This window comes from Rhipicephalus sanguineus, chromosome 2 (assembly GCF_013339695.2).
Source record: "Rhipicephalus sanguineus isolate Rsan-2018 chromosome 2, BIME_Rsan_1.4, whole genome shotgun sequence".
NCBI classification, from domain to species: Eukaryota; Metazoa; Arthropoda; class Arachnida; order Ixodida; family Ixodidae; genus Rhipicephalus; species Rhipicephalus sanguineus.
Window position 1 is genome coordinate 56,798,432 of NC_051177.1, and position 27,406 is coordinate 56,825,837.

The 27,406-nt window shown below is 45.3% G+C and overlaps 2 protein-coding genes across 2 annotated transcripts in view; both read right to left on the minus strand.

Moving 5' to 3' along the window:
- Positions 1–449: 449 nt before the first annotated feature.
- LOC125757150 (uncharacterized) lies at positions 450–24,518 on the minus strand. Its single transcript, XM_049412382.1, has 3 exons — positions 24,350–24,518; positions 22,741–22,923; positions 450–880 (listed from the first exon to the last, which is right to left on the minus strand). Exons 1-3 carry the CDS (start codon positions 24,440–24,442, stop codon positions 647–649), a joined length of 510 nt encoding a protein of 169 aa, XP_049268339.1. The 5' UTR covers positions 24,443–24,518; the 3' UTR covers positions 450–646.
- Positions 24,519–24,954: 436 nt separating this feature from the next.
- Positions 24,955–27,406, minus strand: part of LOC119381607 (PDZ domain-containing protein 8-like) — a 32,712-nt gene continuing 30,260 nt past the window's right edge. The window contains exons 18-20 of the mRNA XM_049412838.1: positions 25,589–25,683; positions 25,390–25,427; positions 24,955–24,965 (exon numbers count right to left, since the gene is read on the minus strand). Of these exons, the coding sequence (XP_049268795.1) occupies positions 24,955–24,965; positions 25,390–25,427; positions 25,589–25,683 (144 nt within the window). The remainder of the gene's footprint in view (positions 24,966–25,389; positions 25,428–25,588; positions 25,684–27,406) is intronic.

The window sequence follows — 27,406 nt, forward strand, 5'->3', positions numbered from 1 at the left end:
TCATGTACCTTTCTTCTTGTCCTCGTCTAATGTAGCGCTACAATTTTTAAATAAGAATGTATCACCAACTATAGCCCCGCATCGTGTTTTGTTAATTGAACTCTACAGTACTCCTTTATACGTGTAGTATTCACGCCTGTGGTATTCTGCCAGGACTTTCCTCAACAGGCTTGAGCAATCGAGTACTTACTCAAATTTTGCACGCCGCTCATGAGTGAGTGAACACGTTAAAACACATTTTTGTGCAGTTGAAGACGAATGCATCTTTGGCGTACAGCCAGGTTCCTGGCTGGCAGCTGCTGAAAGTAAAACAGGAATAGAAACTGAGGTGACACATTATAGGTCCCGTTTATCGGTTATCATACGAAACAGTAAATAACTCGGAAGTTGAGATTTGAGAATTTCGTCAGCTCAGTTGTAGGGTCAATTGATCGAGGGCCCGTACTTATTCATATATGTATAACACGTAACGCGAATGTCACGGAGCCGCAATTTCCGATTCAACAAGGCGGCGTGCCACTATATTTTCAAGCTTTGCTTCGTCACGGTTTGGTTTTACACACGTATACAAAGCGCGCGCGAGTGAATAATACATTATATTTGGCCGCTGTTGACCATGTATGTAAATGCGCGCAGCCGGTATACATTAGGCTTGCGCCTCGGAGTGGTCCGAGGCCTCTTCGCGCTCTTCGTAGATGCACTTGAGGCCCGAGGCGTAGTAGAGGAGCACCAGGTTGAGGCCCTTAAGCCTCTGCTCGCACTGTTCGAACGAGGGCCGCAGCTCCTGGCGCGTCGCCTCGTCCGGGGCGCTCGCGATGTGAGTCTCGAGATTGTCCCTGCGCTGGCGCTCCGCTTCGAAGGATATCTTCACCCGCTGGTACTGCGTATATAGGCAAGCGAAAAAAAAAAAGTTCACCCAGTTCCGCGCCGTGAAAACCGTCGGCCAGCGAGGCTGTAAACGCGCGAGTGCATGTGACTGGCTAGAGATATCACGTGCATCATTATCATCATCATCATTTAGCATCATCATTACCACCATCTTTGTTCACTCCGCCCTCTGGTAACGTGACCTGTGCGACTACTACTACTACCACTAGTATCAGTAGTAGTAGTAGTAGTAGTAGTAGTACGATGATGACGGTCACGAAGACGCAACAATGTCGTACCCTTTACAGCTTGATCTGGTATGACATGGTTGAGGTACTGTTCATATAGCCGTGCAACACAAAAGGCACGTGGGCGACATCTTAAAGGCTGTGTAAAGGGAATTCCGGTTTAAAGATAGATAATACAATCTGAATTATAGGAGAAACTTACTTAAGGGAACTTTACCATATCTCAAGGCGTAGTGATCACCACAGCTAGAAGATTGAAAAGAAAGGTGGCGCTATTTTCTGCAGCCCTCGAGGGAGCAAAGCTCAGCGCCACAGGGAAAGGAGTGAAGGAGTAGGAAAATACAAGACAGAGAGGAGTTGGGAGGTTTGGACCAACGTGCGGAGCCGGCGTCCGTACACCTGCGACCTCCATCGACGAAGGCAGACATGACTGTGGATTGACCAGGTGCACCAAACCATGAACTTGGGAAAGGAGGCATAGAGTGGCTTGCTTTATCACACTGCATTTTCATCCATCCGTTTTTACACCTGTACTTTATCAAAGCTATATGATAGTTGTCTGAGCAGGCATAAGTTTATCAGACAGGCTGGCCGACGTTTCGATGTGTGGACCTATATTCGTCAAAGGAAGAAAATATAGGTGCACCCATCGAAACGTCGGCCAGCCTGTCTGAGGGACATATCCCCGTTCAGTCAACCTGCATATCCATCCATCCGTTCCCACCTTTACTTTGGATTTGCTTCATCAGAGAAAATGTTTTCCTTATTTTTGATAAAGCAAGCCACTCTTTTGTGCTCTTAATTTTTTTATGGGCTGCAGAAATAAGCGTCATATCCTCCTATCAATCACAAGTATCTCTACTACTACTACTACTACTACTACTACTACTACTACTACTACTACTACTACTACTACTACTGCTGCTGCTGCTGCTGCTGCTGCTGCTGCTGCTGCTGCTGCTGCTGCTACTACTACTACTACTACTACTACTACTACTACTACTACTACTACTACTACTACTTCTAGTGCTAGTACTACTACCACTACTACTACTACTACTACTACTGCTGCTGCTGCTAATACTGCTACTACTACTGCTTGCTACTGCTACTATTACTACTACTACTACTACTACTACTACTACTACTACTACTGCTGCTGCTGCTGCTGCTGCTGCTGCTGTTTATGACGTACATTTGTGTCACTGCGGATACTCGGGTACCGTTTGTCACTTTATTGCTTAATTCCGAGGAGAACAGAGTCGTGAAACCACGGAAAACTGCCTGCACGTGAGTACACTCTTAGCAAACGACCGCTTAAAACAACGCATATAAGGCGGAAAGTAGGTCAAATTTTCGACGCTTATAAATGGCTCTCTAAGCGGCCTACTTATACGGCTCTTTCATGCGGCCCTTCTTTATACGGCCTCTGGCTAAGCGGCTCTTTCTTATGCGGCCTAAATTTATGCGGCTCTTCCCTATGCGCGGCCATCTCGTTGCCAGAAGGCCGTTTAAAAGTGACCGCTTAAAGTAACGCATACCGTCGATGTGGTTAAGCGGTATTTCAGGTCAAATCTGTCCGGCTTATATACGGCTCAATATGCGGTCGAAATATATGCGGTACTTTTCGCAAATTTTTAGAAAAAAAAAAGAAATTCTTCTACGTTGTAGTTGATCGTGCAGTGTACCTCTTTTTTTTCTTTTGTTCTCTTCAGCCTTTCAACTCATGAATATGCATTTACACATCACAAGAACACTGCACAGAGAGTCACAAACCATGTATCAACACACACACACTCCACCACGGGGATTTGAACCCAGGCCAACCGCGTGACAAGCAGACACTGTAACTACTACGCCACCGCACCACACGATCTGGGTGGACTTCCGCGGCTTTATATATGCACTTCACGTTATCTTGGACGATTTTACGATCGGCTACAACGCTATAATTTTGCATATATGAGAGGCATCGTTCGCGTATAATGCGCGTGTATACGTGTGCACGACCTTAAGCGAACCCTCGCGGGCAGTCACAGTCAGTTTGTGTGTGGCTTGCGCATCCCGCACGGAGACAGAGGTGAACAATGAACGATGCGTTTCCGAGTGCATTTCCATTTGCCGGCATCATACAGCAGCCGAACGTGCCCTGATGTGCAACCAGCCGCCAAAGAAAAGTTTTCTGCGATGTTTGACGCAGTACAGGCGGTGGAAGTCAGCTGATCTCATCTCTACTTGGCGAAGTACAGTCTCCCACGTCCTTCGCGAGCATCGCGTTGATGTCGGTGCGTTTATACGGACAGTATTATGTAGAGGTTCATCTCAGAGAATCGGATTAAAACACATAATCGCTTATTCGCGCAACTGATGGGTTTGGTGTAGTGCAGCGCGTACGAGGCGACGGACCAGCTTTCAGAACGGGCGCGCTCATTTCTCTCTCGAGTGTAGCATAGGCGATGAAGAAACGTTGTTGTTGAGTCGAAAGAACAACGAGCCTTCGCAGAAAAAGAATGCAGTCTCCCGAGCTCGAGGCTGACGGCGCGGACGAGCGATGCCGTGGGATTGTCATGCTGGGGAGGACGGCGGGTCTGAGGTTGTTCGTTCTCGTGGTTCGTTCGTTGTTGACAGTTGGAAGTGATGCTCCCCTTGGCTTCCACAAACGATGAAACGTATAGTGCATGACTGGCGCGGAAAGAGCACGCATGAAATCGCTTGCATCACCCGTTAGAACATATGTTTCCTGCCAAGCGTCGCATCAAAAATAGCAATGCTTGAAATCGAATGAAGTCACAATATGATCCAGCTTTCAAGGATAAAACCATGCTATTTCTTCAAAAGTCAGAAGTGGCCTGAAGGATTCAGAAGGATCATGTGAACAATTATACTGAATGATGCAAAGATTAACTTGAAACATTCTAATATTTAATAGGTGCTGTTAAATCTAAATAATAACCCCAAATTAAATATGCACTTGTTTTGCACCTTGAAGCTTCATGAACGTTAAGCTCTATAACATGCCTCAGTTGACCACATATCAGCGCCGAACAGCGATCTGGTGGAGGCCCTGTGTTGGGAAACATAGCAGGTTGAAGGTTGTTTTCGTATTCCACCCATTGTCGACGAGTGAAAGTGATTCTTTCCTTGGCTACGAGATGTGATCGGAGCGACAAGGGCCAGTATTACTTCACTCCACGTCATCCAGTCGAGTATGCTTTGAGCTTAACAACGCTTAAACGTATAAACTAGCAGAATGCTAGAAGTGGCTGAACTCGGGCAGTAATCTTGACTTCTAGGAATAAATGTTCACCTGTCTTAAAAATGTGCACTCAGTAGCATCCTGCTTGATTCGGATCATGGGACACGACATGCAAACGTAAAATACTAAATAGTAGATATAGAGGAACAATTCTTTTACTCAGTAGGTGTCATAATTGCAAATAACAGCTGCAAATAAAAAGCACGCTTTCACACTAATAGCACACCCATAAATGTTGAGCTTTACGTGTCCCAGTCAACCTCCCTCATGTTCAATACCCGGGGCGTAGCCAGAAATTTTTTTCAGGGTGGGGGGGAGTCATCCATGCTTTATGTATGTTTGTGCATGCGTTTGCATGTCTGTATATATACACAAGCAAAATTGAAATTTTTTTTTTGGGGGGGGCGGGGGGTTGAACGCCCTCCAATGCCCCCCCCCCCCTGGCTACGCCCCTGTTCCATACCATGTAGCTTTACGTGCACCTTTATTTAAATATAAGCTGTCATGCAACATCCTTAGCTTTGGCTGGTACAGCAGGTAATACAAACTGTGCTTGAGAATCCAAGATTTATTGCCAGTACCAACACTAGCTATACACAATAACATTCTGTAGTAGTTCAAGCGCAAGTGTTGCAGCTTTTTTTTCAGAATTAGCAGCTCATATAGCGCTCACATAAGCATGCAGACATACACGTCTAAATGTGCAGCTATTATTCTTTTTTACGAAGAACTGCGTGAAATAAACTGGCACAAGGAGACGCACGGACAAGCGTCTTCCTTGTGCCAGTTTATTTCGCGCAGTTCTTTGTAGTCATGGATTACCAACTTGCCCAGCGATCAATTCTTCAATATTATCCTTTACGTGCAGCCCCCTTTACGTGCAGTTACCACGGCACACCATCTGTCAGACATTGTGCCACATAAAGGGTATTTGCATATAGTACAAGATTTGTCCTTCACTAAATGTTGAGACCTGAAATGTATTTGTTATTTTTCTGGTACCATTTCAAAACATGACCTTTCCCTTGCAGTGTTGAGACATATATTTGCAATAAGTTAGTCAGGCATCGAGTCCAAATCCATCACTGTGCCAGCCTGGCACTTAATTATGTATGCATGGGTCCCTTATTTCCATTCTCTGCTTCAAGCCCTTCCCTTCACCCATTACTGTAGAACTGTGGCATTTAGGTGTTCCATCTGGCACCGCTAATTGTTGTTACATTTTGTGCCATTTCTTCGAGTACCCATGCCAGTATTTAGTGCACTAAGTGAATGAAGGTACATGTTATGCTGCTGCGCAGCTGCATACTGAGCAGAACAATGAAATGAATTAGAGCCATGAGAGAAAATATAGAGAATATTGTCACGCTACAATGCAAACACAAGACAGTGAGAAGTTCTACAAGAGTAGGAGGACAGCTTGTTGACACAAAAAAAAATAGCAGGCACAAACATGTCTAGCAAGACTGAAACTTGGGCTAGTTGGTTGTCCTTCATGATGAACCAGCAGCACAACCACACACAGAGGAAAGGTACACGAAACACAGCACTGTGTTATGTGCCTTCTTTCCTATGTCCGTGTGTGGTTGCACTGCCGGTTCATCATGGACAAACATGATGTCTTCGGCAAAATCCCAAAGACCCACTAGACATTGATGGTCATTGATGTCCCCATTGTCTTTCTCACCTGCAGAGCACACACATCACTACATATACAATAGGATGCATTGCAAGGGTTCTTCACCTATATGCTCTCTTGTTGGAGTAATAGGGCATTGTGTGAACAAAATAACGAAGGTAAAAATAAAATCACCCTAAAATACATGCCATATTCTTTATTGCTCAATTTTCAACCTCCACGTGTTCCACTTCAGCACCTGTGCACATAATGGCCCCCTAAAGGATCCCGGCAGTAGTTTCTCTGAAGTGGTTTTCAAAGCTGCTATTGGATTAGATTAAGCTAATTGAATCTCATGAACTTATCCTTTCAAAACAAATAAGGGGGCAGTCCACTTGTTATTTTCTAGCAAGCTACCTTAGCAATTTGGCTTTGAACGTGTGCACTTTCCTTGCAATTGTGTCCCAAACAATATTAACTACAAGACACATCATTCTACACTCTTAAAAGAAAAGGTAGTGCTACTTACTAACTTTGAGGTAGTAAATTGCTGTCACAACATTCACTACCTAAGTAGTAACTGCAGGTAGTAAACGGCAAGGTAGTAAAGTTACTACCATGTCATTTACTACCTGCAGCTATTACATACCAAAGGTAGTAACAGAAAGTTAGTAAATTTACTACCATGACAGTTACTAGTTCCTGTTACTACTTATTGGAAGGTAGTAAGCTAAGCTAGTAACATTACTACCACGACGGTTATTACTTAGTTACTAAATGCAGGAAAATAGTATTTGTAAGTTAGCAAATTTCCACCGTGCATGTTAGCTATTTGCAGCAACTATTGATGAAAATTTGCTACATCATTTGATAACGTCAGTCAACTTCATGAACTAGAAAAATGGCATCTTACTTAACACAAGGAGCATGCATCAGCTAATCTCACAGAAAAAAAATTAATGTATTTCAATAAAGAGACTAATGTCTTTAGACATCAGAATCATTGCCCCGCCACGGTGGTCTAGTGGTTATGGCGCTCGACTGCTGACCCGAAGGTCGCGGGATCGAATCTCGGCCGCGGCGGCTGCATTTTCGATGGAGGCAAAAATGTTTGAGGCCCGTGTACTTAGATTTAGGTGCACGTTAAAGAACCCCAGGTGGTCAAAATTTCCGGAGCCCTCCACTACGGCGTCTCTCATAATCATAGCGTGGTTTTGGGACGTTAAACCCCAGATATTATTATTATTATCAGAATCATTAGACTGTCTTTTGCCAGTCTAATGCGCTTTCTCATGCACACCTAATGAGGGTCTACAAGGAATTGGCTGCTGTTAGTGTGTAGAATTCTGATGTATGAGTTTCAGCGTATTGCAGCCTTATGCCTGCAACAGCATGTTTGCTGCACACAGGTCAATAAATCTTTTTGTGGTTAACAATACGAAAGTGTGTAGGCTTTAGAGGATTATAACAAAAATATCAGCAGAACATTTCCAGCAATGACTATATCAACAGCGTTCTTTACATGTAAGAGTATTTTGAAGCCAATAAGTAATCTTGTAGGCCTATGATGCAGGCATTTGGAAACAAGCTCTACATTGTCAATTTATTTAGTTTCAATGGGACAATAAATGGGGCTAGTTGATTCAATTCCCATGAAAGTGCAGTTTTATAATCACAATCAAACCAATAAGATGATACGAGAAGTTTCCAGGAGTAAGTGCTTTTTTATTTAATTTCTCGACGCGGCACTGACGATAGGCTCTCCTGTGCTGCACTGTTGTGGTGGTACAGTTGCTGTATTTGAAACCTGCAAGAGAGAGTGTGAAAATGTAGTTTGGCATTGAAGCTAACAGCTTAGCGCAACACATCAACAGATGCTGCAATTTATGATTGATGACTTTCTGTTTCGAAATAGTGATATCATTTTTACCATTTTACTTGAATAATCCACGTGTATTCAATGCCCAACCCCATAGCCTTGGCTTAATGCTGCTTTGATCAAAAACATAAGAAAACAAACCGCTATACAGCACTTCTGAGGGCTGTGGTGTCATAGATAAACCAGCTATCATATACAGGCCAATTAGCTCGGTCAGCTTCTTTGATGTAACGTTGCATAACAGCATCCTTTCGCTACTCAAATGGTACTCCATGCATGACTCCTGGATGACTCCAGGAATAGGCTATTCTGCCATGAGAAACGCCCTCATCCGATCATGCCCTCAGTGGACGGAAACAAGTTTTACGATTCAAGTGGAACGCTCGAGGAGCACGGGGTTCCCTAGTGCTCTTTTGAGCTCCCTAGCTGAAAAGATGCTCGTCACTCTTAGAACGACCAGAAATAACAGGCCAAACAAGCACACTCGCTCTCCCTTGGCTGACGTTCCCTACATTCACGGTTTCTCTCATAGGTTGAAGAAGACTGCAGGCAGAGTAGGCATAAGAGTTTTGTGCTCCATCCCAAACCATCTGGCCTCCCTATGCAGGCTAGTTAACAGGGATGAAACAGTATCCTTTTGCTGTGACAAGAAGCACAGAAATCATTTCATTGAATGCGTGAAGAACGTCATTTATGACATTCCATTATCATGCAGAAAATCATATGTAGGACAAACCGGACGATGCATAAATTACAAAATGGGTGAACATGCCAAATCTTTAAAAGCAACAACGGGCAGGAACCTGGCATTGTACATCATGCGGCTGCTCCCCATTGCTTGACAATGTGCAAGTTCTCATGAAATATCGGGAGTAATGTGCTCACAAAATTTGTGAGGCGCACATAATTCACAAAAGGGGAGCAGCTTGCGTTAGCGCGCTATCACTAGCACTATTTGACGAAGAAATTAGCTGCCATGAGCCTCAATTGTGATCACTAAGCTTGTTGTCACGTTTTGTTTTCTTGTTTTGTTTTCTGTTTTATTGTTAGTGGTTGCAGTTTTCTAGCCTTGCTGTCACTTGCTTAAAAACCTTTTTTTTTTTCAGACCCTGGTTCTTCGTTTTTGTTGATTTATGAATGTCAGACTTTTAGCGGTTTTAATCAGTTTGGTATTGACCACCATGTCATTGTTCTTTTTTGCCATTTTTTGCTTGTGTTTATGTTTTAATGAAATCGGCTTCTGCCGCATCTTGTAAACCCTATCCAAAAAAAAAGCCGGGCGGCCGAGTCACTTGATAGCATTTGTGCCATTTTTCGATTTTTGCTCGCCTGCCTACAGATTCTCAGACTTTCCAATAAGGAAATCAGCTGATAGTCAGCTCTGTGCCCTGTATGTTCTTCGTCCCGTTGTCTGCGCTCTTTTACCACAAAGAAGAATCCACATTCAAGTGCGTTGTTACTTGTTAAGCATCTTGACAGGATAGCACAGCTACTCAAGAAAAGAGCACATAGCAGTGCTGAACTCACGACTAACTTTTCTAGAAATCACGCAGATACTTAAGATATCACCTGAACCCAAGTGTTTTCACAGAGATAACATCATTTACAATGGTCGGTTCCACGAAAGATAAAAAAAAAGGTGTATACTTGATGTTTCCGATTTTTCTGATAATTTTGTATGTTGTGCACATATGACTTCACAGCACGAAATCCCAATTTGTTTTCACATAAAAATTTTTTTCAACACAGGAAAATTCCACGAGCGTCGCCGGTTGACGACGACCATCTTACGAAGAGTGCGTTTTCGTAAATTCGCAACCATGCTGGCAGCTACTGAAGCTATACATTACAAATATCTTTCTATTTAGCATAAGTAGAAGTGAAGAAGAAATAGCTCTTATAATTTGATGGAATTCTGAGCAAATTATGCATTTTTAAAAATTCACGACAAACGCTGCGTTAGTGAAAATTAGTCAAATTTGGGACGCTATGGTTACTTCTGTGAACATCTTAGTTTGTTCATATTTGCTGTATGAATAGGCCTTTATGTGAATAATGAACCTCTGCATTTGTATTTCTCTAATAATTTTCAAAGTAGTAAATTTTCATGTATTATTTGTATGGTCGCCCATTTGATGTCGTCACCGATCATCATGCACTATGCTGGCTGTCATCATTGAAGGATCCCTCGCGCCGTCTCGCCCGCTGGGCACTTCGCCTGCAAGACTACGACATCTGCGTGCTGTACCGCAACGGACGCCAGCATGCTGATGCCGACGCCCTCTCGCGCTCCCCCTTGCCTGACGCCAATGCCTCCTGCTCAGTATCTCACATTGCTGTTTCTTCCATCGACGTTCACACCATCACTACCGAGCAGCGCAAGGATAAATGGATCACCTCGCTGATAGACTTGCTCACTGATCCGTCGGCAACACCAACCACTCGCCCGTTGCGTCGTCAAGCCCACAATTTCGCCATTCGTGACAACCTACTGCACCGACGCAATTACAATGCCAACGGCCGCCAGTGGCTACTTGTGATACCCCGAAGTCTGCGTGCTGAAATATGCGAGTCCTTCCACTCTGATCCGCAATGCGCGCACTCTGGGGTATCCAAAACTTACCACCGCATTCGACAACGATACTTCTGGCGAGGGATGTACCGTTACGTGCAGAAGTTCGTCCGCTCCTGCCTCGATTGCCAACACCGAAAACCTTCAACGCACGTGTCACCAGTCGGTCTACAACCATTACCTTGCCCTAACCATCCGTGCGGGCGCGTGGGCATCGATTTGTATGGACCACTTCCTCTGACCTCGGCTGGTAACCGTTGGGCCATCATCGCCGTTGACCATCTAACGCGATCTGCCGAAACCGCTGCCCTCACAGCGGCTACAGCGTGCGATGTTGCCTCCTTCCTGCTACACCGATTCATGCTGCGTCACGGTCCACCCTAGAAGCTTCTCAGCGATCGAGGCCGTGTCTTCTTGTCGGAAGTCGTCGAAGCCATTCTCAAAGAGTGCCATGCTGTTCACCGCAAAACTACTGCTTACAACCCGCAGACGAATGGCCTAACCGAACACTTTAACCACACGCTCGGCGACATGTCCACGACAGTCCACGTTAGTCGCCGGAGCGCTCGTATGGCTCTCGGTCCCTACCACTGCAACTGGCCTCTCTTCAAAACTACTGCCGAAATACGAAGGCCCCTACCGGGTCATCGAGCGCACATCACCGGTCAACTACCTGATCGAACCCATCGAACCAGCTTTGGATATGCGCCGTCGAGGGCGCGACATAGTCAACGTGGAGCGCCTCAAGGCCTACTAACCCACTAATAGTGACAAGCTGTTAGGTCGCCGAACGGCTCCCTTTTAACCATTACGTTTATTGCAGAGAGTAGTGAAGACAGAACAAGAAGGGACACAGATAGGCGCTATCTTTTAAGTGTTTTTTGGACTCAGATCACACATATTTATAATTTAAAAAGAAAAACTTCAACATGCGCAGGCACAGCTGCGTCCAGGAAAAATAGTTATTTCTTTGACAAGTAGTGTAATGACACACTAACGCAATCTCGGCCAAGATTATGAATACTTGCTGACTCAATAATCAATGTAGTATAGTTTCTTTACTGTTTGGCAAACAGGCAATCGCTGCGTTTCTTTACATTGTTGCAATGTTCCCTGAATCTTTCCTTGAGATGTTGCCCCATTTGCCCTCTATAATGCTTACCCCATGATAGGAGTATCTGATAAACGGTACCTTATATGCAGGGCACGTAACGTGTCCTGTGATTCTTATTGCAGCCAAGCCTCTCCTCTGAGTATCTGGGTTGCTGCTTTTCCATAGTTTAACATGCTTATTTGAGGCCATGAACATTATGCTGATGATTCCGAGCACCAACAGTTTCTATATTGTTGAATATTCCGTGTAGATATGGCATCGTGGCAAACATTTTTCGGCCATCAAGATTTGGCTTTTTTTTTTTTTGGCTTGGCAACTGGAAGGTGGTTTTCTGGGTAGGGCATATGCAAACGATACAGCAAGGTGAACAGGATATCCTGCTTGTGTCAGGGGAGTTCTTTGGAAATTAAGGCTTGTCCACAAGTAATAGGAACAGAAATTTTACTGCGTTAGCGAGCTACAGTGGCATAGGCAGAAATTCACTTCGGGGAAGAGGGCGAGTGGGGGCATGGGCCCGGTCTGCTACCCCCTCGCTACGCCACTGTCCAAGCAGTGTCAGACAATGCACCTTTCTACCATTATTGAGTGGGAGAAACTAAGAGGCAGCAATGGCTTGTTTCCCATCAGTTCGTATAACTAGCTCATGCACTTTTTATGCAAATGAAATTGTACATTCAGGAACCTGATATGGTACAATCCTTGCCCGGATGCTCGTGGGTAAGCACCAGTGGGTGTTAGTAATCATGTGCCAGTGTTAATATGTTAGTGGCTTCAGATTCGAAAGAACCTTTGTGGTATTTAATAAAGAAAGACGCAGTCATCCTCATATCTAAAACATTTAAAAACTTATGTGCTTGCATATTGTACTAAATAATCATGTTCCTATTTCTTGTGGACGAGGCTTGATTTCAAGAACTCGCTGGATGCAAGCAGGATATCCTGCTCCCCTTGCTGTATTGGCTGCAGAAGCCCTACTAAACAAACACCTTCCAGCTGCCAGGCCAAAGAAATGGCTAATCGTGATGGCCAAAATATGTTTGCCACTATGTCATACCTGCACGGGATATCCGACAATATAAGAACGGTTGGTGGTCGGGCAATCATCAGCATAGTGTTCACGGCCTCAAATAAGCGTGCTAAACTATGAAAAGGTTGCAACCCAGACACTCACTTGGCTGCAATAGGAATCACAGGACACATTATGTGCTCTGCAAAGAAGGCATCGTTTATCAGATGATGGGATAAGCATTATGTGGGGCAAATGGGGCAGTGTATCAAAGAAAGGCTCAGGGAAGACTGAAACATAAAGAAAGGCAGTGATGACTGGTTAGCTGAACACTGGAGCATGTGTGGTTGCTTCCCACTTTTTGATGAGAGTTTCATCGTGCGTATGCACAGCAACGAAACTACTACATTAAAATTGAGTCGGCAACTATTAATAATCTTGGCTGAGATTGCATTAGTGTGCCTTCACAATCTTTAACAAAGAAATAATTATTTTTCTTCAATGGTGCTGTGCCTGCGCACGCCCAATTTTTTTTTCATGGCAGCACCACACAGTTTCACCACAGTTTCATGGCAGCACAAACATCACAGATGTTCGATGGAAGATGGAGGAGGCTTGAAGAGACGAAAAAAATCTTCAAACGGTATGTCACTGCAACCAACTCTTGTACGAGTAGACTTGCCTTCATCAAGATGGCAACATCAAGAATTAACAGTTGCTCCCTTTATGAAGACAACTCCAAGTTTCAAAACGTTGGCTCTGGCGACATCCCATGTTCAAAGATTACAAGCTCAACAATACAAACTATTCGACGTTCCATGTTCAAGGAATGCAAACTAAATAATATGCATTGCACTGAAGTGCAGAAGGTACGTTTCTCACTCCTAAGCTAAAGGCCAGTATATGCTGTATATCAATAGACCTTATGCAAAATTGCTGCTATCTGTTGGAGGTTTGACGAAGCTAACGATTCGGCGCCATGTTGGAGGTTTGTGCCCGAATTCTATTGCTGTCGCCGCTATCACTTCTTGCTTGTATCCGCTTTGGTAGTCGACAATCAGGGCATAAAAATGTCAGGCGGGCCTGTACACGTTACCGGCATTTCCTAGTTTTTACGTTGACGGTTATTACGTGTAAAGAACCGCCTCACAGCGAGAAGAAGGTGCAAGTTTGACACTGCTAGTCACGTGCAGGCCTGTCGTCGTCGATAATGAAGCTCTGCGCTAGGTTACAAATTGGCCTGTCTGTTTTCAGTGTAGCGAATAAAGCGTTGTTAGCTATCTGAATATCATGCTTGTATAATGTAGGATGGTTGGGAAGAGGCTTTATTTAGCGCGGCTAGGCGCAGCGATGACGGTAAGAAAGTGCAGTTGACCCAATTGAAAGCATATTTCATGAGGGACAGCCTATGTCGAGCCGACGTAGTGTCCATCTAATTTTAAATAAAACGTTGTCCTCTTTTTATCTTTGAAATAATATTATTTCGCTGTTGTAGTCATCCGACCTATGTTATGTACAGAATTACCGTGCGATTAAAATGCAGAAAATTGCGCATCTCATGCACGTGGAAAGTGAACATGAAAAGTGTAGTGTCTCCTAGAAGTAGATGCCGATCAGCTGGTATTTTATTGAATATCCTTCCGATATGTGATCCTATATAACAGGAAACGCCAAGAATATTCGTGTTCACATTGTTGCTTTAGGGGCCTACTGGTGCTTTACAATTTAAACCCGTTGCGGCAAGGCAGTTTTGCTTCGCCGACTGAAACCGCCTCAGCGCGTAACCAGCGGTAGCGCACCCACGGTAGAATGTAGCACATTTCCCGGAACAGCATTTTATTTAGTTTCATAAGAAAAGTACCGCGCACTTGAAGCACCTGTTAACATTTCACAGCAAACTGGAGTGTACAGAGGATTTTTCCGAAGGGGGGATCAGCTTTTGGGAGAACCTGATTTGCTCTTCCTGGGGTATAAGTTAAACAAAAAAAAGTAAGGGGTGGGGGCGGTCAGGACATCCGGGCAACCCGTCTGAACCTGGCAGTGATACCACATGAAATGCTTGAAAAATACGCATAGTGAAGAAATACACACGCAAAGCATCCCACCAGACGCTACCATGTTAAACTCCACCATCGAAAACAAACTACAAACAACATGCTCCAGCACAATCGGTCCGTCCGCTGCAAATCAATGACGCGCACGAGCTATCTGTCTAACATGTAATTGTTATCGCAATTTAATAAACAAGCTAATATCAACAGCAGCGCAGGCATGCGCGAGTAGCCGCGATGCAGCTTTGAAGCTCGTACACGAAGCGGGTTTGTGCCTGCAGCAAGCACACGGTGCGAAAACTTTCTTGTTCTGGCATGACATGAAAGAGTGTTCTCTGATGAGTGCCGATGCTGTCACATACCGCATATATTAACGGTGAACGGAAACACGGCGTTAGTCGTAAGCAGTAACCGAAGCAACGGAACGATCTGCTGATTCTCGTCGGCCACGAGGAAATGTACTAACATGGAGGCTTGGTTCCTGCAAACCTTCTTTCAGCATCCCAATTTCCTCAATCTCAGCAACACAGCACTCGAAAATATGTTGGCATTTTCGTTCTTATCAGCCGCCACACGTTGATATGTACGCTCCTTGTCTACATGCGGAGCGCGCTTAGCCTTCATGGCGGAAATGCACACAGCGGCCGCTAGATGGCAGCAGATTTTGCATAAGGTCTATAGGTGCTATGTGTCCAAACTGTCGCAATCTAGTGATGAAAAGAAATGCCTACCACTCATTATGGCTTGCAGGAAGTATGCTCCTATCTTGTACTGCAATCTGTCCTCTGTGTCGGTGCCATGAACAGCTCTCATCGCTGATACATGCATAATAGATACCACAAGGAAATGTTGATTTTCACTCAAGACAAACCCAACCACACACAGATAGTGAGTACCAAACATGTCCTCAGGCAAGTCTATATTCATATGTTAAAGAGATCGATCCTTGAATGAAGGGATCAGGGTGCAATAAGAACAGGTATTAGTGGACCAGCCACTTGCAGACTATTGAAAGAGTGCCATTGCGTGTTCAACATTCACACATGTACACAGTAAGCAATCAGTCATGGGCACGTTACCAGTAAAATGTAACAGTGTTACAGTTACCTAAGCCAAAAAAGTGGGATAGGTTTCAAACAGAAGAAAGTGCCTCAGACAGGCTGGCCGACGTTTCCATAGGGGGACTTATCTTTATCGAAGGCACCTTGTCATCCTTGGCGTGTTAGTTTTAAAGGGTTAGTGTTGACGTCATGTCTAGCGGTGGTGCTTGTCGCTGTTGGTAATTGCTGCCTGGAAAGAGAAAACTAGAGAGAGGAGTGTAGCCCTTGCCACATCATTTCAAGAAAGTTTGCAACGGCGCTCAGGCCTCTCATCTCAGAAGTAAGGGGAGCTGCAAAGAAGGAAAAAAAAAAGCAAGAAAAAGGAGAGAAAAAAAAGAAAAAAATGGAAAGGGGGGGGGGGTCTATTGAGCGAGAGCCGTCAAAGGCAAAAAAAAAGAGTGGAGTATGAAAGCCACTTGGAAAGGCTGCAGAAGGGCGGCACGTCTAGCCCTCACAAAGGGCTGCAGAAGATGGTGGATAAGGCAACTACAGGCGGGGAAAGCGGGCGGCGTACTTTTAAAAGCAAAGCCCACATGTGGAATTTAAGTGATATTGAGAGGGGTGTCTGAAAAACACGTGCTTGATGGGTGAAGTCATTGGCTCTGTTAAAGTAACTGTTACAGTTACAGAGTTTCCAAAAGTAACCTGTTACAGTTACACTTACTGTGACAAGTAACGTCGTTACTTTGTTGCAGTTACTGTGACGAAGTAACGTCGCTACTTTTCCGTTACTGTATAAAATAAATAATAGATTACAAACCAAACGATAGAATTCATTTATTAAATATGTATGAAGGCATGCGGGCAGTCAAAATTGCACGTGGGAAAACCCTAGACGAAGTAAACCTAATAGGGGGCCAAACACAAGCATTTGTTGTGTACACCTCATTTTGTTGCATCAATTTTGTTGTTCATGCACCGTTGGTGAAAAAGGGAATTTATTTGCAAATAATAATAACAAATGTCCTCTGATACTCAAAATGGAAAATGTGGTTGATGCACTAGAACGACAGCAGTATCATAGGATGTTTATTAACGACACCCAGAAGCGCATGCAAATAGCAACGGAGAGTGTGTGACGAATGAAGACGACGTCCATTGTGTCTGTTCCATATATATGTTCAAGGTGTATCAGACCCTGTTCGGTTAGCTTTGCGTCCGCTGGGCATACAAACCGTTTCTAAGTCCCGTTATACTCTGGGGCATGTGTTCGCGAAACCCAAAGATTGCACACCTGCAGACGATCAGAGTAGGGTGATATACAAGCCCGATGCGGGCATTGCGACGCGACTTGCATCGGCGAAATGGGAAGGAAAGAATCAACGAGGCTTAAAGAAGGCAAACGGGATGTTGTTAAAGCAACTCATGCAACGCATTCTAAGACGGAGCTTGTTTAACACTTCCGGAGAACAGGGCATAGCTTTGACGTAAACACTGTGACGACGCTGGCTCGTGAACGAAGGTGAGGGGAAGGAACTCCTGGAATCGCGGTTCATTCGCCGCGACGCGTCGGCTTGCAATATAGTTACTGTATATGGCACCTTTAGGAGCCATGTCGTAGCATATATAGTAACTATAGTCGGATACAACTTAAGAAGTCAGGAGAGACTAAAGAAAAGAAATAGTCCCGCTCATGCACGCGCCGATGTTCTCCAAAGGCGAAGCCACCGCCATCCCGCTCATGATGTCCGTCCCGAGTGCGCGCCCATTGGTGCAGGCTTGTGTTCATCTGCCTTTGAGGAGAAAATGCCGCTGACTTCTAAAGTTGTATCCGACTATAACATGCAACAACCACATTCCCCTACTGGTTTACATGGACGTATGGGACACTGGTCGATCTCCGCGAATTTTTTTCTTTCTTTCCCTTTCTTTTTCTTGTCGCCAGTGTATACTGAGGATGTCACATGCATAGGAGGCAAAACGTCCATGTGATTTTGTTAATAATTGTTGTATTAAGTTGGAGTAAACCTTTTACAATTAGTTTCAAAGAGGTTTTGAAAAATTACTTAGTTCACAGTATTTGTGCCTCTCAACCGTTTCGCGCTCTGCTGCTTTCTAGCCGTCAGTCAAACACGATTATTGCGCAGCCTCGGACGAAGGAGAATATAAACTTGGCGTCGTGATGTTCCACCGGTACACCAAGAACCGAGCTAGAAGCTCAAGTGACAAAAAGGATATATATACGCCGGAAAAAAAAAAACTACTTGAATTTAGCAAGTTGTTCAGTTCCAACATGATTGACTTACGACATGTAGTTTACAAGTAAACTTAAGTTGTGTTAAAGACTGACTGCTGACCTCGGTCTTCTGCAGGGTAGATAATTCTCTAAGCGACCTCCACCCCTAAATTGGTAGGGGAGCCGTGCTGTGGAAAGATGAAAGGTGGAGAGGATATGGGAAAGTAACTGTAACGGTATTTCCCATTACAGTTACTCTGTAAAAAAAGTAACAGTGTTACCGTTACAAGTTCCTATAAATTAAAAGTAACTAGTTACAGTTACAAGTTACCGAAAAAAGTAACTAGTTACCGGTAATGCGTTACTATACTCTGTTCCAGAAGTTCCGTGCAGCAGAGCCAAGGCTACACGACCCTCGAGCGCAGGTTGTTGCGAAGCGAGATGTAGTGCCCCATATACGTAGCCCGTTGTTTGTCCTCATGACTTTTGCAAGCGGTCTCGTCGGAGGATTTTTACTTGAAGGCTTCTCTGCGTGTTGTAGCTGTGATTTGTATGACGATTTTGTCGCATTTTCTGTATAAAACAATTTTTGTGGCTCCATGATACTGAAGAAAGAGTTCTTGCTTGTACGTGTTATAACATGCAAATGACGAAAGAAATAACGCTGTTGTGGCTCGTATGTGTTATGTTTTTACTTATAAAGTACGAAGGAATGGTACGACACTGTCTAAACTTTTATGAGTAGTCCGCACAGCCCGAGCGTCCACAGCGCCGCGGAGGACCCAGTCTTGGGTTGTGATTAGTCCGCGGTGGCAGATTTGGTCACTCCTTAGTCAAAATGGCGGCGCCTGGTTCACCTGTGCGATATCGTGCAAGTATCTCGAAGACGCGCGCTTTTACGGTGCCGAGGAGAATATTTAACCGCTTTCACAATTACAGCTCATCTCGCTGCGCAGTTGCACAGTGTCCCGAGACGCTCTTGCCGCTTTCGCTGCAGCGCTCGCCGCTATACTCGGCGACAACTTTCCTTGACAGCACTGTGGAAGCTACAGAACCGAAGTGCATGCCTGCTACCGCGCCAAGAAATAGTACTTACGTTTACTGATAATTTTCTCGTTTTTCTTGCTGAAATAAATGTTGCTTTATTTATTATGAGACTGAAACAGTTGCGGGAAGTCGTAGGTAAAATACAGTTATTGTTCACCTCGCAAGAATGCCTTCCTTTTCTTTCCATTTCTTAGACAGCACCACCTTTTCAGCATGCCCGTTTTCCAAAGTAAACATGACGTCCGTGACGTAGTGGGTCAGTGTGCGGCCGCAAACGCACCGTTTAGTTCTCCAAGAAAAATGTACTCGTAATATGACACTAAAATGTACTCTGAACAATCGAAATGTCTCTCCCGTTCACATTCCCTTCACATTATTCGTGAATATGTTTTCTAAACGCGTTAACGATGCGAGCGAGCAAAACCGAAATCAGCCGCAAGCTGCCGTACTACTTGCGGAGCAACACGAATGTGCGGAAGCCCCGCCTCCGTAGCCTTCGCTCCAATGTCAAGATAAGTTGTCGTCGAGTATAGCAGACGACAGGGCGCGGAAGGATACACTTAGATGTGCTCGCCCTCCTGATTGGTTGAGAAGGCCTGTAGCTTCCACAGTGCTGCACGGAACTTCTGGAACAGAGTATAGTAACTAGTTATTGCCCAAGACTGTAAGGAATACCCGAAATATGCACATAGCCCTATGGGCGATCCACATGAAAATAACGATATGCACACTTTTATCGAAATATAAAAAAAATGAAAGAGTGTGCGTGGTCCATGTGCACTTGGTGTGAGGTGGGAATGAGCCATGCATATTGTATTGCATCATGAATGTAAGCCATTCAGGGAACAAACTTTTGGTTCTCTAAAGCGAATTCCCGTGTAGTTTGTCTTGTAGAGTTGAGCTGTCAATTTGATTTCATTTTAAGTTATGTAAGGCCTTCACAAAACCGATAATATTTTCCAACTTTCTGTGAACTTCTGGAAACATATATGAGAATTGAGATCTTTTTCTTTTAATTTATGACCTTACAAAGCTCAATAAACCCTAAATCACTGCATACTAAACCTTAGTTATGCATTTAAGTAAGAGAGCAATATTGGTACTATGCTGAGTAAAAAAAAAGCGTGAAAATACAATAACTTAAAGCACCACACAATAAAGCAACATTCTCGCAACATGAGCACAATCTAAGTTATTTGTGATAGAGAACCTCGTGTGCTTAAAGATGCTAAGAAAAAATATATAATGGCAGAACACGAGCTCACGCATATTTTCTCAAACACACAATATTGAAACAAAGAGTAGCATGTGTTAGCTTAATTAACCTAATTGAATTGACATATTCGTCTACTAACACTATTTGATATAAACATGTGCTTCTTCACATTAAGTACGCATTTGTTGGAGTGTGCACTTAGTACCAGTACGTAACGTAATTCACTCAAATACATTACTTCGAGTGAGCTCCTTTAAAACATTTATGAGGCAGCTAGGTTAAAATCCTAACCACAAAACAACTGCATGGATTTCTGGCGAAAAGCTCGGGGACGCAACCACGAAAACATATCCATCATCGTGTGCGCGTGTCAGGGCTGTGTGTTTTGCTATCACGTCAGGGGCGTAGTCAGAAATTTTTTTCGGGGGGGGGGGGGGGGGGGTTCAACCATACTTTATGTATGTTCGTGCGTGCGTTTGTATGTGGGCGTGCCTATATACGCAAGCAAAACTGAAAAATTTCGGGGGGGGGGGGTGTTGAACCCCCCCAACACCCCCCCCCCCCTTGGCTACGCCCCTGTATCACGTCCCCAGTCTTGTGACAATTTTGCGTGTTATTGCCGAGTTTGGTGAACTCTCGCATCACCACAGTGAAAACATTATGGGACGACCCCATGTGTTTAAAAGCACACACTTTCTAACGGCGACAAGGGATTCTAGAAACACTCTCAAGCGATGACCTCGTACAGTAAACAGTCAAGGAATAACAGCACAACGACACGAGGCCTGCATGATCGAAGCATAAGATTGCGTAGCGCAATGCGCATCCTTCAAACAAGAGCACCCAAAGCACAAAACATACCTGCCTATCGGGTATCTGTTGATCATCATCGCTGTGCCAACACGACGGTTACTGCAAACAGTTGTCATGCAATGAAGTAACAAAGTTACGTAGTTCAGCGACCTTCTTCAACTTACCCAAGTTTGGCACTGTCGCTCGTCAAAAGGCTGAAGCTTCCGCTCCTGTGGAACCGCGGTCGCCGCTTGTTAAAACACTCGGACGCGGATTGTCTTCGGAAGTACACTCGATCACTCGATCAACGTGAGTAATCGATGAACGAAGCAAGAAAGCACTTTTGAGCGCGGACACAAAGCTGTGCGTCCCGTGAGGCTGTGTTGAGTGGCAACGAACAACGACCATCATCCGCCACTGGATCAAGGCAGGAGAACGCCCCAACACGCGGAAAATGCCCAGTCGACGAATGTCGCGTACGATAAGCACGCAATAAACGCACACAATACACTATAAACATGTAAGCGCGGCACACATGTGTTCACGGGAAGCTGGTGGTGCTCCGGCAGTACGAGACCTGTTGCAACTATTAGCTTACAGTCTAAACCAAAAAGAAGGTAGGTGGCAGCAGTGTCGTGATATGCTACAGGCCATAATTTTTATTAAAAATAAAACGTATTTGTGGCTTTTCACACAGGCGAAGGTCAGGGAGGCGGGGCTCTGTATATAAGCGTTGCGTCCGCCTTTCGCGTCGGGCCCCATATAAGCGTTGCGTCCGCTCGAGCCATTTCCGCATCGGGCTCCATATAAGCGTTGCGACCGCTCGCGGCCGCATATAGCGGGCCCAATCCGTCACCGCAGAATTTGTCACGCTTAATGGCGATTGAAGGGCCGCTTATATGCAGTACGTTGTGGTGGAATAAAAATGGGCCGTTTATGTGCCGGACGTTATACGGTACTTGAATAAGAGTGTACTATCCACATTACAGTGTACAAAGCAGGAGTCGTGCACCAAGCGAAACGCGGACAGCCTCCACCGCGACACACACGCGAAACCAGCTGGAGTACATGCACCTGTCAGCCGTGCGAGCTCACGAGCGGCCAGCGGCGTTTGAAGACATGCGGGGGGAACACCTGTGATTAGCTTTGGGTAGAAGTACGACACTTGGTAAATTTATTGGCGAAACAAGCCGATTAGAGTGGTTCAGATGGCGCGACAAGATCTTCGTTATAGAAAACACAAGTATTAAGGCGAAAGCCTTAGATGCCTCACCAAACGCGGAAATTGATTGTCGTCGGCGTCCCGCGGCGTCGGCGTCAACACGAGTGACGCGAAAAATCACGTGATGACGCCACCTTATGACGTCACGATGACGTCACATAACACTAATATTCGTGACGTCATCACGACGTTACTATGACGTCACGCTGCGTGGCATAACGTTGACGTCAGATGATTACGTTGTCACTTAGTCAAACGTGGGCCGATCAAGGAGGCAGTGCAAAACCAAGTGACATGCAGTAAGCTTTCAATGCCTCTGATCCTGGAGGCAGTGCAAAACCACGTTAGGTACAGAAAGCTTTCAGAGGTGGGCTTGCGAGGATCAATACATCGACAGAGACAAAGAGGAAGAAGGACAAGAAGATGGCTTTCGCTTTCGCGTCGCCTTAGGCGAATGCATAAGGGGCCCTGTGTGCTTTTTCGTGTCGACCCGATCCAACCTCACAGATCCCCGGTATATACACCAACCAAGTGATTCTACGGGTCAGAGAAGACACAAAAAGTGCAACTTCTTACGACGTTTCTGACGCGCTCCAGTCGCGCCTGAGGTTCCAGGTCACGGTGTATGCGTTTGGCGTAAGTGACAGCCTTGGAGAAGACCTGCACGCCAAACCCGCGCTGTGTCAGGTCGCGCAGCACGTCTTCCAGCCGGCTCGCGTGGTCCGTCATCTCGAGCTGCTTGAAGAAATCCTCGTCGTACTGGGAGACGCAAGGGAGCGCGCGCACACGAACACTTTGAGTGAGGACAGTAATGAAAGCCGAGGAGCACCTAACCTAACTTGTAACCTTTAACGCAAATCATTCTGCAGGGTCTGTCCGTTAGGTAATGAGACTGGATCTGGGAAAAATAAGTTACTGATCCGATCGGTACATGTACATAGTATTTAAATTCCTCAAAATAGTTTCCTCGGGCCTCGATACATCGATTACCACGCGATTCCGACGCTGCAAAGGCTCCCTGAAAGTCAGCTGCCGTGACCTCTCTCAGAGACCGTATGACAGCCCGTTGGATGGCGGGAACACCGTCGAAACGGTGTCCTTTCTGGCTCCTCTTGAGCTTTGGGAAAATGAAGAAATCTGCCTGGCTCACATCAGGGCTGGTGCAACCCTGACACAGCCCTGATGAGAGCCCGGCAGGCTGTTTCCTGCGTTCAGCAGACTTCTTCGACTGTGTTCTCGCCATCCAACGGGCTGTCACAGAGTCCCCGAGAGAGGTCACGGCAGCCGACTTTCAAGGGAGCCTTCGCAGCGTCGGAATCGCGTTGTAATCGGTGTATCCACGTCCAAGAAAACTATTTTGAAGAATTTAAATAATATGTATCGATCGCATCAATGAAATCTTTTTACCAGATCCAGTGTCATTACTTTACGGACAGATATTAACTGAAGTGCGTGACGCACTTTATGGGTCTGCATAAAGGAAACACAAAAAATATTAAAGAAAAGGGGAAAAAGAATCTGTGGTGATGTAATAAAGGGATTTACAAGTTAGCGTATATGTAAAACTATAATCTATACGAAACACGCACTCTGGAACATTGATTAATTTTAAAGAAAGTATCTCTTTCGTGAAGCCTACTTAATTTACTCACACAAGAAGAGCTTTGGCTAATGTTTCCGAACAGCGTGCTATTCCGTTAGCTCTTAACACCAATGTAATACGATAACGCTTATTGTGCTATACTGTGCTTCTACCTCACTAAAATGCTTCGCAGACTATATGGCGGCCTCCCTTAGGGAATCTCGCCACGAAGGTGCACGAACATACATAAAGTATGGTTGAAGCCCCTATGCATGTAAGCACAGTTATACGTACAAGTTCTAAAAGTTCTCCGTGCACTGCATTTTGCCCTCATAGTGTCGTAGTAAGCGTCACTCACGACCACATATATATGCGGGAAGATGTAACAGCACGGGTAGCATATTTCAGACGTTATATATCCTCTCGCACGTAATTGTAGCGTCATCATCACCGCCCATCATTATCTTCACTTGCCACCAGCCTCGCTTCCTATAGTACTGTGGAAACTGCGATACGTCCGGTCTAGTTTCCGGATGCTTTCTCGCTGTCCGCGGGCACGAGAAACGGCGTCATAGCTTTTGGATACGCAGCGTGTATGCTCACCGTTGGCGCAGATTGCTCCGCCTGTGTTTTCGTCTTTGCACTGCCCGGCTGTGCGGGCATTGCTGCCTTGACTTGGTTCGCCAGCATTCGCATCTCCTGCTCTTCCTGCGTGGAAATGGTGCAGCGAGCGAGTGAACCGCCTGGTCGTGCGAGCTCACGCACTTGACGCCTACATGCGTCACTTGTGTAGGGAGCAGCCATCTTTGAACAGGCGCTGCGGTTCAGGTCGAACGAAAAACCACGATGGCGTGAGGCCAGTCCTTAACGCCTGCTTGCCGCCTGTGGTCATTCGTCATTTGCCGTGACGTTACCAAGCACGCAGCCCCTGTGCTGGCCGCACAGACCGGTGATAACAGTAGCCAAGATTATGTGCAGTAATTATAAAGCTGGGGTTTTACGTGGACGGTAGAGGGCTGCAGAAATTTTGACCATCGGGTGTTCTTTAACGTGCACTAACATCGTACAGTACACGGGCCTCTAGTATTTCGCCTCCATCGAAATGCGACCTCCGCGGCCGGGATCGAACCCGCGACCTTCGTGTCAGCAGTCGAGCACAGTAACCACTGTAACATCCGAGGCGGATGATTGTGCACAGCACACTCTCGTTAAGTGGAACCTGAAGGGACCAGAAAAAAGTGTTTCGCTTAACAGAAGTTCCGTTTACCGAGAGATAAACTGGGGTGCAGAATTTAAGTAGGAAACCAATCACATTAGAGGCGGCACTTCCATTTTCGCAGATATTCCGTTTAAGAGATTTCCGTTTACGGAGAGATATGTTTGCTCTAAACACGCGGGTTCGAGAGTGAGAGAGTCTGGTATACAGACAGGTACAAATATCATGCACATGGTGTTCAAGGAAAAACCGATGAAAATAAGCAAAGCGATGAAACAAAGTAGTCTAAACACACGACGTTCTCTCACCTTCGAGGTGGTGTCAAGGGCGCCTGGAACTGTGAGCAAAAAAAAGTTGCGTATGCACAACCTTTATTCAATAAAAAAAAGAAAGACAGAAAGAAATCGTTGAGAACAATGTCGCTCACCAGCTACAGGCTCTGCATCTTCCTCCGGCCACATTTTCCTGAAATGTTATAGGGGTCGTCAGTATGGTGGGCTCGCGAAAAAGGAAAAAAAAAAAGACTTTTGTTACGGGTACAAGGTAAAACTTCGACAGAGGCGCTGTATACTTGGCATTCTGAATGTATGTAAGCAAAACATAAGTCCCGCGTGTCCTCAACTTACTGCTTGCACGTGGTCATCTGCATAGTCTTATCGAGGCACTTGTTGTGGATGATCATCCTGCAGACCTTGCAACGCATGCCCCTGTTGAGCCAGATCTGATGATGTATAAGAACATGAGAAGGGAAAAAAAAGAAAAATTAAAAAAAGCAATTAACCTTCATTGCGGAGTACGTTGCTCTTGAGCACAGCCGTCGTGTATCTCGTTCTGCAAACACTACCGACATCGAATATTGAGTGTCGAAAGAAAAGAAGCAAAGAAATCGTCGTGATGTTTACACGACGAGATTGTGACGTTTTGTAATCTGCATACTCTAAATGTCAGTACAATACTTGCGCAACCACAGGAATTACAAACAAACAAACAATCAAACAAACTAAACAACTAGCTAACTAACTAAGCTTTATGATTGCAACTAGACTAACGCCAAAGAGAACGCTCATGCAACAGAGCTGCTACCAGGGATTCGTTTGTTAAAACTTTGATGACCTATGCATGACCATAGGTCGGCAAAAAAGTGCAGCTCACTCGGACTCACTCAAGAAATGTTTTACGCCTAGGGCTCACTCAGACTAAGAGTCACTAAATTTTTTTTTTCGACTGGACTCACTCGAACTCAGTCTCACCAAAATTTTGCCCATCCGGACTCACTCGAACTAAGACTCACCAAGATTTTCCTCAACCGGGCTCACTCAGATTCTGACTCACGGCCCGATCTGAGTCTGAGGTATCTTTATCAAGAGCTTCTTGTGAAAGAGGTTGCGGAGGGAGGTGAAGGCACCAGCCCCTTCATAACTCACGCCTCTGTTCAATAGGTATTGAGGTGTCTTATTAGCGACATAGTGCGTTGAAATGTGTGTGAGTAGGCGTGAGTATAGACGTGACGTGAGCCGACATAAGGCTAACAGAAATGCTGAAGACGAGTAGACAGACGACAGTCGCATGCTTACAGGCTGGCTGCCTTCTCTATCAAAAATCGCTCGTACATCACTCGATTACGTCTCAACAAAAAATGTACTCAAGGCTAATATTAGGTTAGTATATACACGACATGCTTGTTATAACCTCTGTTAAAAAGGCTTTTGGGAGTGGTTGTTCCGTCTTTTAAGCTTTGTATTCTGCGGTTTATTTTTCGGCAACTCTCGAATTCTGCTGTTGAGGGTATGCATATACAGTCATGGACAAATCAAACACAAACAAGAAATTACAACGCAGAACAGCTTTTGCATGCAATAACCCGAGAGTATACTATCTCGCACTGCTGATTACGTGGTTTCCAGAGATGGTTTAGGCCTCACAATAAGCGTGCAAGCAGAAATTATGCTGAAATCACGCGAGCTAGAGAAAACGAAAACGAAAGAACGCGTATTGGTTAGCCCCCAATTTGTTCGTATTTGAATTGTTCACGACTGTACATTACCCGCTCGAGAGACGGCGCTGGTGCGCCGTCAGTGACGAGTAAAAAAATTACAGCATATCCACGGGGTGAATGATGATGAGTGGGGCGAAGCTCCGGAGGGCATCATCGGTAAACCGTGAATACGAGTAATTCGCCCCACTAAAGGGGCACACTCGTCACCTGTGCGTACCTTGGATCATCACGGCCTTGTGTCACACGGCGTCGAAACCAAAGCCCACTTCACATCACATCCCACTTCCTCTGCTCGCTTAGCCCTGACGGCGGGATCCGCCCTACGTCGGCACTGCCGTTCTCGGGCGAGCGTGTGCTGGCGTTCTCTGCTAGCAATGTGAAGATGTGAAGTGGGAAATGATGTGAAGACGCCGATGAGTGTTCTTTGCGGTGCACCCGCAGGTACCGT

Bases quoted from the DNA above. Each gene is read 5' to 3' on its own strand.
- LOC125757150 (XM_049412382.1), bottom strand. From the start codon at position 24,442: ATGCGAATGCTGGCGAACCAAGTCAAGGCAGCAATGCCCGCACAGCCG. The intron at 22,924-24,349 runs GTGAGCATACAC...TGCGTCTCCCAG, and splicing joins CGGAGCAATCTGCGCCAACG to TACGACGAGGATTTCTTCAA. The intron at 881-22,740 runs GTAAGAAGTTGC...CTATATACGCAG, and splicing joins TGGAGCGCGTCAGAAACGTC to TACCAGCGGGTGAAGATATC.